This window comes from Macaca fascicularis, chromosome 3, assembly GCF_037993035.2.
Source record: "Macaca fascicularis isolate 582-1 chromosome 3, T2T-MFA8v1.1".
Lineage (NCBI taxonomy): Eukaryota > Metazoa > Chordata > Mammalia > Primates > Cercopithecidae > Macaca > Macaca fascicularis.
The window spans coordinates 143578081-143595786 of NC_088377.1; the positions used below are offsets into that span (position 1 = coordinate 143578081).

A 17706-nucleotide genomic window follows, 5' to 3' on the forward strand; every position below is an offset into this window, starting at 1 on the left:
TAGGAAACTCACTGGATATGGATGCATGAGAAAGAAATAAAGATGACAGGTTCTGGCTTAAGTACCTGGGACTGCATTGCTACTATGAACCACGGCATCATAGAATAAAAGCAGGTTTGAAAAAAGGCCGTTTGGCCAGGTGAACTAGATAGATCCACCTACCTAGTTAGATCTAGATAGATCTATCTAGATACAGTGCCACTTCAGGGGTCCCTCAATAACCCTCAAATGCCAAGCCACCCTTTTTAATACTTAAAGAACTAAATCTTTAATTTAGAGATTAAAAACACACATCTAGTTGATTCAATACCCATCTCTCCTTATACTTATGTAAAATCAGTAAAACAATCACTGAGACTGCTTTGCAAAATTATGACAGTAGGAGAAATCTGACATAGCTGACTCCATCTTGCTTCTAACCTCCAAGCTGTGCTTGCTCATTTCTGGGAGCAACCAAGCTAACTTTGGGAGGAATTTAGCTTATAGTTTAAAGGAAGGATGATAATAGCCCTTCCCAAAACTACCCCCTCCTTTGAAACCACCTTTGTGAAACTAACAAATTAGCCACGAGACTAGAAATTATGGCCCTGGAGTCATGTAGCCAGAGGTCACAAGATTCATAACCTCCCCAGTTGCTCCTACAGATAACATCACTATTGTAAAACCTAAGATTGGCGTTTGAGGTATTTTTTGGACCCTGCATTCTGATGGACCAGCTGGCGCCACCGAGACCCATAAAATGGCTCAACTGGTCTTGTAATCCCACCCGGGGACTGACAGTGCAAGAAGACAGCTTTAACAACCTATGATTTCATCCCTGATCCAACCAATCAGCATTTCCTATTCCCTAGCCCACTGCTTGCCAAATTATCCTAAAAAATCCAAAAAATAAAAACAAAACCAAAACGAAACCTAGTCTCCAAAATTTCATAGACCAATTTGAATAATAATAAACTCTCTTTTCTGCTTGCCTGGCCCTGCGATTTTTCAACTCTTGGCTGCAAAAACCTGCTGTTCTCAGTGCCTTGGTTTTTCCGGGCAGTAGGCAAGATGAATTAATTGGGCAACTACATCACTAAGCGTAAAGTACTGAAGTCTTGCTATACTCTGACAGAGACTCCCAACCTCCACGTCTGTGTTATTTTATCCTGCACATCCCCTTCCCCCAACAATGATCCAAAGGCAGACACACAACTCAAGTGGAGCCAGACTTTCCATTCCAGACATCACATGAGTAGGAGAAACAGAGACAGACAGCTAATACAGAGGAATAAAATTAACATTAACTACAGATCCCAAGAGAGAAGTTTCTAGAAATTCTGCTGCTAAGGGGCCCTACACAGCCTTGGTTTCCTTTCCTTCCCACGTCTTAGCTGGCTGATGGCACAGTTTACACATGTGATGAAAAGTAGAAGAGAACACCGTGGTGTTTTTCCCTGGCCCAAGTTTAATGAGAACATTGCTGTTAATGCATGCAAACCAATACCATTCTGCATAATTTATGAAGACTGTTTATTTTCCAACTTGCGGGTACATGGCAGTACATTCTGGGTGGATTTATTTATCAAGCGACTATGTGATTAATAATCTTTCCCAAAAAGTCATTTTAGCAAAGATAATTTAACCTCTGCTTTCAACCTTGGATGATGAATTGTGAAGACCCTGCTAGTGAGGAAAGCAAAGATCATCACTGGCTGGGCGTGGTGGCTCATGCCTGTAATCCCAGCACTTTGGGAGGCCGAGAGGGGGGACCACGAGGTCGGGAGTTCAAGACCAGCCAGACCAGCATAGTGAAACCCTGTCTCTACTGAAAATACAAAAATTAGCTGGGCATGGTGGCACAGTGCAACTACTCAGGAGGCTGAGGCAGAAGAATCGCTTGAACCTCAGAGGTGGAGGTTGCAGTGAGCCAAGACTGTGTCACTGCATTCCAGCCTGGGCGACAGAGCGAGACTGTCTCAAAAAATAAAAATAAAAAAAGAAAAAGAAAAAGAAAAAGAAAAGATCATTACTGACTTCTATTAATCATGGGAAAATAATTCAAATATATCTTATTTAAATCAAACAGAGGGTGAAAATACTTAAGAGTAAATACCCAAGTTCTGTTTAACAAACCTATAACAATAATTCCCAAGTATTAAAGCTTTTAGAGCCAAATCCATAAAATTTAACATTACTCAATTCATAATTATTTGGAATTTTTGATAAGTGTTATTTGAATTATTATAGAATGGAAATCACTGAAAATTATTTAAAATAAATTATTAAATTATGCAGTGGTGCAATCACAGTGATCTTCCCATCTCAGCCTCCTGAGTAGCTGCAACTGCAGGCGTGTACTACCATGCCTAGATAATTTACTTTATTTTATATTTATTTATTTATTTTGTAGAGACAGGGTCTCACTTTGTTGCCCAGGCTGGTCTTGAACTCCTAGGCGCAAGTAATCCTCCCTCTTTGCCCTCCCAAAAAGTGCTGGGATTACAGATGTAGGCCACTAAGCCCAGCTGACTTTTTTAGCTTCTAAATCAAAGAAACACAGTGGAAGATGGGATATAAACATTATCTTCATTTTACCACTAACAACAGTGTTGCTCATATTTTACATATCAAATTTAAAAGAGAAAAAAACTCCAAAAGACATGAACTTCATCTTCCCACCTAATTTAAGACATTAATCGACACTGGTTATAACTCTCTTGGCCACAGACGCATTTATAAAAATTGAATTTACTCAGTTAAATAACACTGACCAAAATCAACCTAGTCAGTAAATGTACAAGACCTCTAATAGAATAAAAACACTTAAGTTAAAGTGATAGTTGTATTAATAATCAGTAACTGCTGCTACCATTTATTGAGCATTTACTGGTCCTTGATGGCAGTCCAGGCAGGGAATGAGACACACACAACACATTTAATGCCACTTCTCTCAACCACCTAAGAACCCAAAGCCAGGTAAGAAAAAAGTAAAAGAAATAGGGGAGATTTGGTTGTTAAGTGGGGAGTGAAATCACTGTTAAGTAAAGAGTGCAGATACTATGGCCCAGACCAACTAGATCTGAATTCTGGCTCAAGCACGCAGGCACTGTGTGACCTTAAGAAAACTACTACACTTCTCTAAACTGTAATGGCCTCAGTTATAAAATCAGGATAATGGCAGTAATATGTATTTAATAGGGTTTTTGTGATGATGAAATGTATGTAAAGTACTTTCAGACATTGTGTGGCACACATGAAGTGTTCAATAAATATTACCTGTTGTTGGCTTGGCATGGTTTCTCACGCCTGTAATCCCAGCACTTTGGGAGGCCGAGGCAGATGGATCACGAGGTCAGGAGATCAAGACCATCCTGGCTAATGTGCTGATAATGTGCTGAAGCCCTGTCTCTACTAAAAATAGAAAAAATTAGCCAAGCATGGTGGTGGGCACCTGTAGTCCCAACTACTCGGGAGGCTGAGGCAGGAGAATGGCGTGAACCCAGGAGGCGGAGCTTGCAGTGAGCCAAGATGGTGCCACTGCACTCCAGCCTGGGCAACAGAGTGAGACTCCGTCTCAAAAAATAAATAAATAAAATAAATAAATAAATAAATAAATAAATAAACATTATCTGTTATTATTAGCCAAGAAATATAACAACCATGATATAGGAGGCTCTGGGCCAACTACTTTACTTAAACAATGTTGTTTAATCCTTATAACAATCCTGGAAGTAGACAGAGTTATTCCAATTTTAAAGAAGATGACTGTTTTCTTTAAAACACATACGCGCGCGCGGGCGCACGCACGCACGCACGCACACACACACACACGAATATATTTTTTTTTAATTAAACTATTTTTTTTAAAACCTAGGAATAAATCTAACCAGGGAGGTGAAACATCTATGTAAGAAAACTACAAAACACTGATGAAAGAAATCAGAGGTCACAAAAAAATGAAGACATCCCACACACATGGACTAGGAGAATATTGTGAAAATGACCATCCTACCAAAGATAATCTACCGAGTCAACGCAACCCCTACACAGAAACAGAAAAAAGCAATCCTACAATTCATACGGCACCACATAATACAGAAAAAGAATAGCCAAAGTGACTGGAAGCAAAAAGAACAAAGCTGAAGGCAGCATACCACCTGATTTCAAAATATATTACAAACCTATAGTAACCAAAAGACCATGAGCCTGGCAGAAAATAGACACAGAGACCAATGGAACAGAACAGAGGACTCTGAAATAAATCCACATACTTATAACCATCTGATTTTTGACAAAGGCACCAAGAACGTTCATCGGGGAAAAGACAGTCTCTTCAATAAATGGTGCTGGGAAAACTGATATCCACATACAGAAGAATGAAACTAGACCCCTATATTTTACCACATATGTAATGGTTAATACTGAGTGTCAACTTGACTGGACTGAAGGATACAAGGTATTGATCCTGGGTGTGTCTATGAGGGTGTTGCCAAAGGAGATTAACATTTGAGTCAGTGGGCTGGGAAAGGCTGACCCACCTTTAATCTGGGTGGGCACAATTTAATCAGCTGCCAGTCTGGCTAGAATATAAGCAGGCAGAAAAACATGAATAGAGAGACTGGCCTAGCTTCCCAGCCTGTATCTTTCTCCTGTGCCGGATGCTTCCTGCCCTTGAACAGCGGATTCCAAGTTCTTCAGTTTTGGAACTCAGGCAGGTTCTCCTTGCTCCTCAGCTTGCAGACGGCCTATTGTGAGACCCTGTAATCATGTGAGTTAATACTTAATAAACTCCCCTTTATATATATAGTTATTCCATTAGTTCTGTCCCTCTAGAGAACCTTGACTAACAGATTTTGGTACCAGGAGTGGTTCTAGAGGAACAGAATATTAAGGATGGAGTTCTTTTGTTGGTTTTGGGGTTTCTGGAGTTGGCTGCTTAATATGATTAGACCCAAAAATGCTCAGGACTCTACTTCTAATAGTATGGAGAACACTGTTAGTCCTTGGCGTGATGTTTGGAGAGTTATGCAAAATAAATGCATTTGACACTTCTGATTCATCACTTGTGAGAGGCAAGGAGCTTAGTGACTCAACACAATACCTTTGACCATATGTGGAGAACCAAGGAACATAATGAAACTGGTTGGTTGCTCCTAAGTTCAGTGGAAAAAGTGATGAAAGAAAATTATGAACTCAGGGATTCTATCTCCTGGCTTCAGAAGCAGATACTGAGCCTCAAATTTGCTAAGATTGCCCTGGGTGAGAATCTTATCTCCTCTACAGAAATAGCCGAAATTGTGGAAAACCAGACACAAGTTCTTATCACACAAGTGGCTGACCTTCAACGGAAGGTGCATGCACAGCATCACCAGGTGTCTATTGTTAAAGTGAGTGCATTGATGGAAAAGAATGCAACTCTGAAACGTGGAATGGGGACATGTGGGAGGACCTCGATGAGGCAGGACACTGAGTTTGTAAATTCTGATGAACCTTTTTTTGCCAGAAGAAACAGCTTCCCTATCCCCAGTAGTGGCAACATCCCCTCCCCAACCCATGCTGCCATTAGCCTTTCCACCTTCGTCTGAAGAGATAAACCTTGTGCTGCCTGAGGCAACAGTGATGACCTCCCCTGAGGCAGCTGTAAGGCAAGATAACACTGATTCTCCTCAGGTGCCACCACTCAAACCCCTGTTTGCTTCTAGACCCATAACTAAAGTCCCAGCGGGCCCCTAGAGATGGGGTTGAGAGTGTGACCCATGAGGACATGCGCTACACTCAAAAAGATCTGCTTGAGTTTTCTAATTTATATAAATAGAAATCTGCAGAATAGGTATGGGAATGGATATTAAGGGCGTGGGATAATGATGGAAGGAACACAGACTTGGATCAGGCTGAATTTATGGATTTGGGCCCACTAAGTAGGGACTCTGCATTTAATGCTCCAACTCCGGGAGTTAAAAAAGGTTCTAGGCCGGGCGTGGTAGCTCACGCCTGTAATCCCAGCCCTTTGGGAGCCCGAGGTGGGGGGATCACAAGGTCAGGAGATCGAGACCATCTTGGCCAACATAGTGAAACCCCGTCTCTACTAAAATTAGCCAGGCGTGGCACATGCCTGTAATCCCAGCTACTTGGAGGCTGAGGCAGGGGACTCGCTTGAACCCGGGAGGCGGAGGTTGCAGTGAGCTGAGATCACACCACTGTACTCCAGCCTAGTGACAGAGCAAGACTCCGTCTCAAAAAAAAAAAAGGTTCTAATAGCTTATTTGCCTGTTTTGCTGAGATATGGATTAAAAGATGGCCCACTCTGAGTGAGCTGCAAATGTCTGATCTTCCTTGGTTTAACGTAGAGAAAAGGATCTAAAGCTTTAGGGAGATTGGGCTGGTGGAGTGACCTACTGACTTTAGACCTAGTAACTTTAGACCTACTGACCTCCCCAGCTGAGAGGGTCCAGAAGAGGTACCCTTGACCAATGCCTTGTGAAACAGATTTGTGAGGGTAGCACCTGCATCTCCGAAGAGCCCTGTAATTGCTCTTCTGGGTACGTCAGATCTAACAGTGGGAAGTGCAGTCTCTCAACTACAAAATTTAAATTACAATGGGAATAACTGGATCCCAGGTGGCAGGGGCCAAGTGGCAGCAATCAACCCTCAAAGGCAAGGTGGGTGTGGCTACCATAATGGACAGCAGAGACAAAGCGGCAATCAGAAAAGTCTGACTCATGTAGAGCTCTGGCATTGGCTAATTAATCACAGTGTTCCTAGAAGTAAAACTGATAGGAAGCCTACTTCATTTCTGCTTAATTTATACAAGCAGAAAACTTCTAGGTCAAATGGGCAAAAGACTAATTTGAATTATAAAAACAGAGAATCAAGGCCCCTCAATCAATTTCCAGACTTGAGCTGTTTTTACAGACCCAGAACCCCTTGAATGAAGGGGAGGCCGGGTCCCCTTAACGAGGGGCCCCATTACACTACCGATAATTTATGCAGTGAATCTTTCTCCCATCCTTCCCCTTTTACCAGGGTAACTGTTCAGTAGGGAAAAGGAAATGATCAGACATTTCAGGGACTACTGGACCCTGGCTCTGAGTTGACACTGATTCTAAGGGACCCAAAATGTCATTGTTAAGGTAGGGACTTAAGGTGGTTGGGTAATTAACAGAGTTTTAGCTCAGATCTGACTTATAGTGGGTCCAGTGGGTCCATGGACTCATCCTATGGTCATTTCTCCAGTACCAGAATGCATAATTGGCACAGACATACTTAGCAGCTGGCAGAACCCCCACAATGGCTCCGTGACCAGTAGGGTGAGGGTTATTGTGGCGGGAAAGGCCAAATGGAAGCCATTAGAGCTGCCTCTACCTAGAAAAACAGTAATCAAAACCAATATTGCATCCCTAGAGGGACTGCACAGATTAGTGCCACCATCAAGGACTTGAAAGACAAAGGGGTGGTGATTCCCACCACATTCCCATTCAACTCTTCCATTTGGCTTGTGCAGAGACATATGGATGTTGGAGAATGTCAGTGGATTATCATGAGCTTAACCAAGTGGTGACTCCAACTGCAGCTGCTGTACCAGATGTGGTTTCATTGCTTGAGCAAATTAACTCATCTCCTGGTACCTGGTATGCAGCCATGGACTTGGCAAATGCCTTTTTCTCCATTCCTGTCCATAAGGCCAACCAGAAACAATTTGCCTTCAGCTGGCAAGACCAGCAAGCAATTTATTGTCCTACCTCAGGGGTGTATCAACTCTCCAGCTTTGTGTCATAATCTTATTCGGAGAGACTTTGATCACTTTTTGCTTCCGCAAGATACCACACTGGTCCATTACATTGATGACATTATGCCGATTGGACTCAGTGAGCAAGAAGTAGCAAACACACTGGACTTATTGGTAAGACATTTGTGTGCCAGAGGATGGGAAATAAATCTGACTAAATTCAGAGACCTTCTACCTCAGAAAAATTTCTAGGGGTCCAGTGGTGTGGGACCTGTTGAGATATTTCTTCTAAGGTGAAGGTAAGTTGCTGCATTTGGCCCCTCCTACAACCAAGAAAGAGGCCCATCGCCTACTGGATTTTGGAGGCAACACATTCCTCATGTGAGTGTGCTACTCCAGCCCATTTATCACATGACCTGAATGGCTGCCAGTTTTGAGTGGGGTCCTGAACAGGAAAAGGCTCTGAATCAGGTCCAGGCTGCTGTGCAAGCTGCTCTGCCACGTGGGCCATATGACCCAGCCAATCCAATGATGCTTGAGGTGTGAGTGGCAGATAGGGATGCTGTTTGGAGCCTTTGGCAGGTCCCCATAGGTGAATTACAGTGGAGGCAAGACCCTGCCATCTTCTGCAGGTAACTACTCTCTTTTTGAGAGAAAGCTCTTGGTCTGTTACTGGGCTTTGGTAAAAACTGAACGTTTGACTATGGGTCATCAAGTCACCATGCGACCTGAACTGCCTATTGTGAACTGGGTGTTTTCTAACCCATCTAGCTATAACATGGGTCATGCACAGCAGCATTCCATCATCAAATGGAAGTGGTATATACGTGATTGGGCTCGAACAGGTCCTGAATGCACAATAAGTTACATGAGGAAGTGCCTCAAATGCCCACGGTCTCCACTCCTGCCAGCCGGCCTTCTCTCCCTCAGCCTGCAACGATGGCCTCATGGGGAGTTCCCTATGGTCAGCTGACAGAGAAAGAGAAGACTAGGGCCTGGTTCACAGATGGTTTCCCAGTGGGCAGAACTTCTAGCAGTGTACCTGGGGTTGTGAACTTTGCATGGAAGGAGAAATGGCCAGGTGTAATTATATACTGATTCATGGGCTGTGACAAATGGTTTGGCTGGATGGTCAGGGACTTGGAAGAAGCATGATTGGAAAACTGGTGACAAAGAAATCTGGGGAAGAGCTATGTAGATGGACCTCTCTGAGTGGTCAAAAACTGTGAAGTTATTTGTATCCCATGTGAGTGCTTACCAGTGGGTGACCTCAGCAGAGCAGGATTTTAACAATCAAGTGGACAGGATGACACCACTCAGCCTCTTTCCCCAGCCACCCCTCTCATTGCCCAATGGGCCCATGAACAAAGTGGCAGGGATGGAGGTTACACATGGGCTCAGCAACATGGACTTCCACTCACCAAGGCTGACCTGGCTGCAGCCACTGCTGAGTGCCCAATTTGCCAGCAGCAGAGACCAATACTGAGCCCTTGATATGGCACCACTCCTCGGGCTGATCAGCCAGTTACCTCGTGGCAGACTGATTATATTGAACCTTTTGCATCATGGAAAGGACAGAGGTTTGTCCTCACTGGAATAAACCCTTACTCCACATATGGGTTTACCTAACCTGCATGCAAGCTTCTGCCAAGACTACCATCGTGGACTCATGGAATGCCTTATCCAACACCATGGTATTCCACACAGCATTGCCTTTGGCCAAGGCACTCACTTTATGGCTAAAGAAGTGTGGCAGTGGGCTCATGCTTATGGAATTCACGGGTCTTACCATGCTCCCCGTCATCCTGAAGCAGCTGGATTGACAGAACAGTGGAATGTGCTTTTAAAGTCACAATTACAACGACAACTAGGTGACAATACTTTGCAGGGCTGGGGCAAAGTGTATGCTCTGAATCAGCATACAATATATGGTACTGTTTCTCCCATAGCCAGGATTCACAGGTTCAGGAATCAAGGGGCAGAAGTGGAAGTAGCACCACTCACCATCACCCCTAGTGAGCCACTAGTAAAATTTTTGCTTCCTGTTCCTGAGACATTACGTTCTGCTGGCCTGGAGGTCTCAGTTCCAGAGGGAGGAACACTGCCACTAGGAGACAAAACAACTCCATTAAACTGAAGTTAAGATTGCCACCTGGACACTTCGGGCTCCTCCTACCTTTAAGTCAACAGGCTAAGAAGGGAGTTACAGTGATTGGCCCAGACTATCAAGATGAAATCAGTCTACTACTCCACAACGGAAGTAAGGAAGAGTATGCACAGAATACACGAGATCCATTAGGGCGTCTCTTAGTATCACCATGCCCTGTGATTAAGGTCAATGGGAAACTACAACAGCCTAGTTCACACAGGACAAAAATGACCCAGACCATTCAGGAATGAAGGTTTGGTCACTCCACCAGGGAAAAAAACATGACTTGCTGAGGTGCTTGCTGAAGGCCAAGGGAATACAGAATGGGTAGTAGAAGAAGGTAGTCATCAATACCAGCTACAACCACATGATCAGCTGCAGAAACAAGGACTGTAACTCTCATGAGTGTTTCCTCCTTCTTCTGTTAAAACTGTGTGTGCATGTATACACTTGTACTAAGAAAATAACTTCATTTTTATTTCTTTTCTCCTTTATCATGTGACATAAGATTTACTGACTTCATATCAGCATTTAAGTATTGTTAACTTCACGTAATATTATTTGGAATGGGGATTGGTGCATTTCTGGTTGTACAAAGGATAGTTATGTTAGGCTTATTATTTTCTTTATCTGAAGATTATATATGATCTCAGGAGATGTGTATGGGTTCAATTTGACAAGAGGTGGGCTTGTGATGCTTAATACTGAGTGTCAACTTGACTGGATTGAAGGATAAAAAGTATTGATGCTAGGTGTGCCTGTGAGGCTGTTGCCAAAGGAGATTAACATTTGAGTCAGTGGGCTGGGAAAAGCAGACCCATCCTTAATCTAGGTGAGCAAAATCTAATCAGCTGCCAGTGTGGCTAGAATATAAGCAGGCAGAAAAATGTGACAAGCGAGAATGGCCTGGCCTAGCCTCCCAGCCTGTATCTTTCTCCTGTGTTGTATGCTTCTTGCCCTTGAACAGCAGATTCCAAGTTCTTCAGTTTTGGAACTCAGACTGGCTCTCCTTTCTCCTCAGCCTGCAGATGGCCTATTGTAAGACCTTGTGACAGTGTGAGTTAATACTTAATAAACTCATATATATATATATATATATATATATATATATATATATAAAAAATTATTTTTCATTAGTTCTGTCCCACTAGAGAACCCTAATACAACATACAAAAAAAAAAAAACAAAAATGGATTAAAGATTTAAAAATAAGACCTAGGCTGGGCGCAGTGGCTCACACCTGTAATCCCAGCACTTTGGGAGGCTGAGGCGGGTGGATCATGAGGTCAGGAGATCGAGACCATCCTGGATAACACGGTGAAACCCCATCTCTACTAAAAAAATATATAAAAAATTAGCTGGGCATGGTGGCAGGCGCCTGTAGTCCCAGGTACTCGGGAGGCTGAGGCAGGAGAATGGTGTGAACCTGGGAGGCAGAGCTTGCAGTGAGCCAAGATCACAGCACTGCACTCTAGCCTGGGCGACAGAGCAAGACTCCGTCACAAAAAAAAAAAAGGAAACAAAATCGCAAGACCTAAAACTATAAAACTGCTAGAAGAAAACACTGGAGAAACACTTCAGGACACTGATCTAGGCAAAGAATAATTTTGGGGTAAGACCCCAAAAGCACAGGCAACAAAAGTAAAAATAGACAAATGGAATTATATGAAACTAAAAAGCTTCTGCGCAGCAAAGAAAACAAGAGAGTGAAGAGACAACCTGCAGAATGGGAGAAAATATTTACAAACTACCTATCCAACAAAGGATTAATAACCAGAATATATAAGGAACTCAAACAACTCAACAGCAAAAAAAACCCCAAATAATCCAATTCAAATATATGGGTAAAATATCGCCAGATATTTCTCAAAAGAAGACACAGAAGTGGCCAAAAGGTATGTTAAAAAAAAAAAAAAAAATCCAAAACAGTAACAACAAAAAAACTCAACATCACTAATCATCAGGGAAATACAAATCAAAACAATGAGATATCATCTCACTCTAGTTAAAATGGCTACTATTGAAAAGACAAAAAATAACATATGCTGGTGAGATGTAGAGAAAGAGGAATGCTAATACACTGTTGGTAAGAATGTAAATTAGTACAGCTGCCACGGTAAACAGTATGAAGGTTCCTTAAAAAACTAAAAATTGACTACCATATGATCCAGCAATATAAAAGAAGGAAGTCCTGCCATTTGCAGCAACATGGATGGAACTGAAGGTCATTATGTTAAATGAAATAAGCCAGTCACAGAAAGACAAATATTGATTGCTATGTTCTCATATATGGGAGCTATAAAAATTGATCTCATGGAGGTAGACAGTAGTACAGGAGACTGGGAAGTGAGGAGGATAAAGAAAGGTTGGTTAATGGGTGCAAAACACACATAGAAGGAGTAAGTTCTAGTGTTTGATAGCACAGGAGGGTAACAATAATTTATTATATATTTCAAAATAGCTGGAAGAGTAGTTTTAAAATGTTCCCAACATAAAGAAATGATAAATGTTTGAGGTAATGGATAGCCTAATTACCCTGATCTAATCATTACCCATTCTATGTAAGTATCAAAATATTACATGTATCCCATAAGACATATAATTATGTATCAATTAAAAATTTTAAAAATAAAAAATGAAACAGATGTAAAGACCTTCAATAACTTGCTCAAAGTCAAAAGACAACCAATGACAGAACCAGACTGAAAGGATGTTCTATTCCAAAGATCTTTTTTGTTTTTTTGTTTTTGTTTTTTTCCTGCTTGATTTTTAAGTCACTAAGATGAATAAAATACAAATAGGATCTATATTTATGTGTGGTACGAATTCAAATTGTTCAAGTCAAAATGAAAGGGAAAATTTATTTTAAAATTTCTCAGATACTATGTTAGAGCTTTCTCAAAAATCATTTAAAAGTTAACATTATCACTCCCCTTTTAAACATGAGGAAACTGAGTCTCAGAGATGTTAGCCCACGGTCAGATAGTTTTTAAAACACAGAAGTTGGATTCCACCTGCAAAGCATAAAAGCCCACAGGCTTTCCATTATATAATGCTGCCTTCCTAGGATAAATCTGATTTGTCTTTTCTCAAAATAATAGCAATGTGGAAATTGCTATTCTCAGTGGCAGAAACCGTTTCAAACTACTTGTTGAGATGAGAATTAAGTAAATATACTACCCATTTCAGGTATATCCATTCTTTGACTTGCTGAAATTTGTTTTTAATTAATCAGATTACTAAGAATAGCTTTCATTTTTTCTTTGTATTCATGATTGTAATAAAAAGTCCAATTTTGGCTGGGCAAGGTGGCTCATGCCTGTAGTCCCAGCACTTCGGAAGGCTGAGGTAGGAGGACTGCTTGAAGCCAGGAGTCCAAGACCAGCCAGGGCAACAAAGCAAGACTCTGTTCTGTACAAAAAAAATTTTTTTTTTTAATTAGCCAGGCGAAGTGGTGCATGCCTGTAGCTCCAGCTACTTGGGAGGTTAAGGCAGGAAGACTGCTTGAGCCCAGGAGTTGGAGGCTGCATTGAGCTACGATAGTGCAGGATACTATACTCTAGCCTGGCAACAAAGTGAGACCCTGTCTCAAAAGAAAAAAACAAAAAATCAAATTTTATTATTTCTTTCACATATAAGAGGCTAAATGCCATCCAAGGAGACTGGGAAGTTTCCACCAAGGCACTTCATGTAGAATGGGGGGAAAAAAGGAAATGTTTCTTAACATTAAGGGTATATTTATGATATTCTCTCATCTATATTAACTACTTTATAAAAGGTATTGGGCATGATTTGCCTCCCAGAACACAACTTGCTTTAAAGTTCTGCCAACTTTGTAAATTCCTTAAACAGGGATTCATCAATCTACTAAAACAAAAGATCATATGTACAGGAGAACTGCACAGATGTTTTACAGCATGAAGCTGTAGATTAAGTATTTACTTTATTACACCGTCTATCACCCAATCTAAGATGATGCTAGAAGAAAAAAAATGAAAGCTCTCACATATTTCTTCTCAACTGCCATCTACTATTAGATAATTTTTTTCCTATGATATACCAGAACTCCTTAGCTGTGCCCCCTTCCCCCACCTTGGATAGACAGTCCAACCATGGTTACTGAAGGATACTAACGTCTCTGCTTTTTACTCCTCAAATGCCAGTTGAGGCAGTTAATGTTCACAATATTACAATAACAGCAGTAAGTAGTAGTTAGAATTTATTTACCAAGTGCTGATACCCTTTCCACATATTAACTTACTTAATTCCCACAGCACTACTAAGTAGATATTACTGCTATCTCTATTTTTACAGTATAAAAACTTAGGTTGTACAAGGTTAAACAGTAGCAATAAACAGGAATTCAAATACAGACAACCTGGCTCCATAGCTGTGCTCTTACCCACCAGTAATTTCATTAATATACATCCACAAAAACGACCCTACGTTCACTTGCCTTGGTTCTGATCACTAAGAGATGTCTGGGAAGGGTTACATTTAATCCCTAATCATTGTCATATACTTCTCCCTGTATTACCTTCTGTGGGCTATCTTGCCAGCAGGCAAGCCATCAGGGCTTATTAAAAAAGCAAATAAAAATATACAAAACTCTTCAAGAATTAGCCTTAACAATATGTAAAATAATTAGTATTATTAATCAAAGGGTAATTATAAGGATTAAATGTGCTCATACGTATGGGGCTAACAACAGGAACAGACATGCAAAAGCTCAATAATTAGCCATTACATCATCTGGATATTACCTAATGCTTCCTTTTCCTTCATATTGCAGCATGTGACAAGGAAAGAATGTAAAAGCCTATTTGCATTCTTTCACTACTCATCATAGCATATACTCTGATTTATCATTCTAAAACACAACCCTGACTAAATCATGTGTACAAAATATAAATCAAGGCTACAGCACCATCCTTGTTTACATATTTCTAATAGTTTACTATAAATAGCATGAAAAGCTATGTCATATTTTAAAGCAATTTAAATGCCGAGAATATTAACATATCTTAGTTACTTATTTTAAAAATACCTAACATAATATTGCTGTTCATTCATTTGAAATCAAATATGAGACCATTAAAGAGAACAATCTTACGCCGTACAGACCAGTATTAACTTTTTTCTCACTGACGACACAACTGAGGCTTTAAGAGATCTCAGGTTTTACATCTGGTAAAACCCAGTTTCTGACTTCCAATTCCATGCCCTTTCCACTGCACCACACTCTTTTACGTAACTTGTTAACCACAGGCCAGTATTTTCCTAAGTACGTTCAACAGATACTCAGGGGAAAAAATTAAGTCAAATAAATTGAGAAATGATGTTTTCTCTGTCTGTCTCTTAGACAGTCAACTACACATTATTTGCCCTGGAAAATCCTGAAATCATAAAACTTGTTTACCTGTGTCTCACTCAATATTTTCCAAACTGATTTGACTATGAAATCCTTTTATTCTCCTAATACTTATTAACATCATGCAGAGCACACTTCAGGAAATGTTACTACAGAATAAACCATTACGTTTAATACTTAATTTTTTTTTTTTTTTTTTTTTTGGAGACATAGTCTCACTCTGTCGTCCAGGCAGGAGTGTGGCGGTGTGATCTTGGCTCACTGCAACCTCTGCCTCCCAAGTTCAAGAGATTCTCCTGCCTCAGACTTCCAAACAGCTGGGACTACAGGTGTGCACCACCATGCCTGGCTAATTTTTGTATTTTTAGTAGAGACGGGGTTTCACCATATTGGCCAGGCTGGTCTTGAACTCCCGACCTCAACTGATCTGCCCGCCTTTGCCTCCCAAAGTACTGGGATTACAGGCATGAGCTGAGCCCAGCCTAATACTTAATGTAATAGATAATCAGTATAAAGAGGCTATTTCACAGATTTGACAACTCAAACCAAGTCCCTTGAAATAAGTGCCTGGCTTGATTCATGGCACATCAAAGATACTTAAGAATAAAAAAACTATATAAACTAAAAGTTTAATATAAATACTGTCTCTTGACAGCACTGTTTTCAAAGCAGTAAACATTTACCAAGTACCAAGTATACAGTAACACCCTGAAATAATGGAGATATAAAGATAATGATTCTTGCTCTCATGGATTAGCAGGGGAGATTAATTATCAAGTCAGCCTGTAATAAGCAGTAGAATAAACAAAATACCACTGTCATACAGAAGTAGAAGAATAACTGATATTATAAAAGAGATTGGCTGGGTGCCAAGGCTCACATCTATAGTGCCAGCACTTTAGGAGGCCGAGCCAGGCGGATCACGAGGTCAGGAGTTTGAGACCAGCCTGACCAACATGGTGAAACCCCGTCTCTACTAAAAATACAAAAATTAGCTGGGCATGGTGATGCGTGCCTGTAGTCCCAGGTACTCAGGAGGCTGAGGCAGGAGAATCGCTTGAACCCGGGAAGTAGAGGTTGCAGTGAGCCGAGATCGTGCCACTGCACTATAGCCTGGACAACAGAGCGAGACTCTGTCTCCAAAAAAAAAAGGGGGGGAGATTCCCAAATTATTGTTAAATGGAGCAGAATGAATTTAGCTTATATGGAAAATCTCAGGATGTTTATGTCTAGGATGGTAAAAGAGGATGAAGATCTCTCTGTAGCTTTCCCTGTCCCTACACAGAAACAACTCCCCTTTCAAATTTTTTTCCTCAAGGAATACTATCACATATTACTAGGGTCATGTCAAAAAGACTCAGAAGCCAACCTAAATAAGCTCCTATTATTAAGACAGAACAATCTGTCTGACAATGGGAAAGACATTATTATGGACAATAACACCAACAGGTGGAAACATGAAATATCTTTAAAGCCATGAGTTCATAATGATAATTAAACAAACAAGCAACACAGTGGTGACCTTTGGAGGATGCTGGGTAACTACAACATTACTCTGTAAACTGTAAAGAGAAAGAATCAAGAAAAAAAAAAACCACTATACCACTGCCACAAAAAGAACACACACAACTTTCCCATAGGAGCACTAGCAGGAGGAGATACCTAATCCAGTTTTCAGGGGATTATGAAAGATATCTGTGAGGGGAAGATGCCAGTTTTGAGTTTTAAGGACCAACTTTAGTTAAAAAAAAAAAAAAATTAAAAGCCTAAGTGGGCAGTCTAAACACTAAGGTGAAAAATAGCATGGGAAGACTTTAAATAGTTTTACTCAGAGGGATGGTGTTAGAAGGTAAGAAAAGTTGAAGGCTGAAAGGGGTAGGCAATGAGGCTACTAAGCTAACTGGAATTAGACCAGAAAAATCCTTATAGGCCTTGCAAAGAGTTTATATCACATATGAAAGAAAGCCTTTGACGAGTGTTAAAAAGGTGAGTGACAACGTCAAATTTTTGTTTAAGAGAAATCACTCTGGTGGGTGTGAAACATATTTAACTGGAACAAGAATGAAAGAATAATGAAGGTAGGGAGATCACAACAGACTTGAGAAATATTTAGAAGACAAAAGCAGTAACAGAATGGCGACTAGAGGAACAAACTCACAGGGAACTTTGTGTGAGTTACTGTAACACTTTCAAGGTAATTCTATTGCAGCATTTACCATAAAGTATAACAGTTACTTGTTTACATCTTGGCTCCCCATGATGCAGTTTCCTAAAGATAAGAACTCAGTCGGGCTGGGTAAGGTGGCTCACACTTGTAAATCCCAACACTTTGGGAGGCAGAGGCTGGAGGATAGCTTGAGCTCGGGAGTTTGAGCCCAGCCTGGGCAACATGGAGAAACTCCATCCCTACAGAAAATTTTTTAAAAACTAAGCCAGGCATGGTGGCTGACTCCTGCAGTCTCCAGCTACTCAGGAGGC

General features: G+C 40.9%; 1 protein-coding gene across 14 annotated transcripts in view; it reads right to left on the reverse strand.

Moving 5' to 3' along the window:
* PHTF2 (putative homeodomain transcription factor 2) overlaps positions 1-17706 on the reverse strand; it is a 159506-nt gene that overhangs the window by 75864 nt on the left and 65936 nt on the right. For 2 of the 14 annotated variants that reach the window (XM_074035675.1, XM_065541033.2), the window contains exon 1: positions 3259-3472. The exons of the other annotated variants lie outside the window; for them this stretch is intronic. In XM_074035675.1, coding sequence (XP_073891776.1) covers positions 3259-3276 — 18 coding nt within the window. In that variant the 5' untranslated portion in view covers positions 3277-3472. Of the gene's footprint in view, positions 1-3258; positions 3473-17706 lie in introns of those variants that run through there. 14 annotated transcript variants of the gene reach the window in all.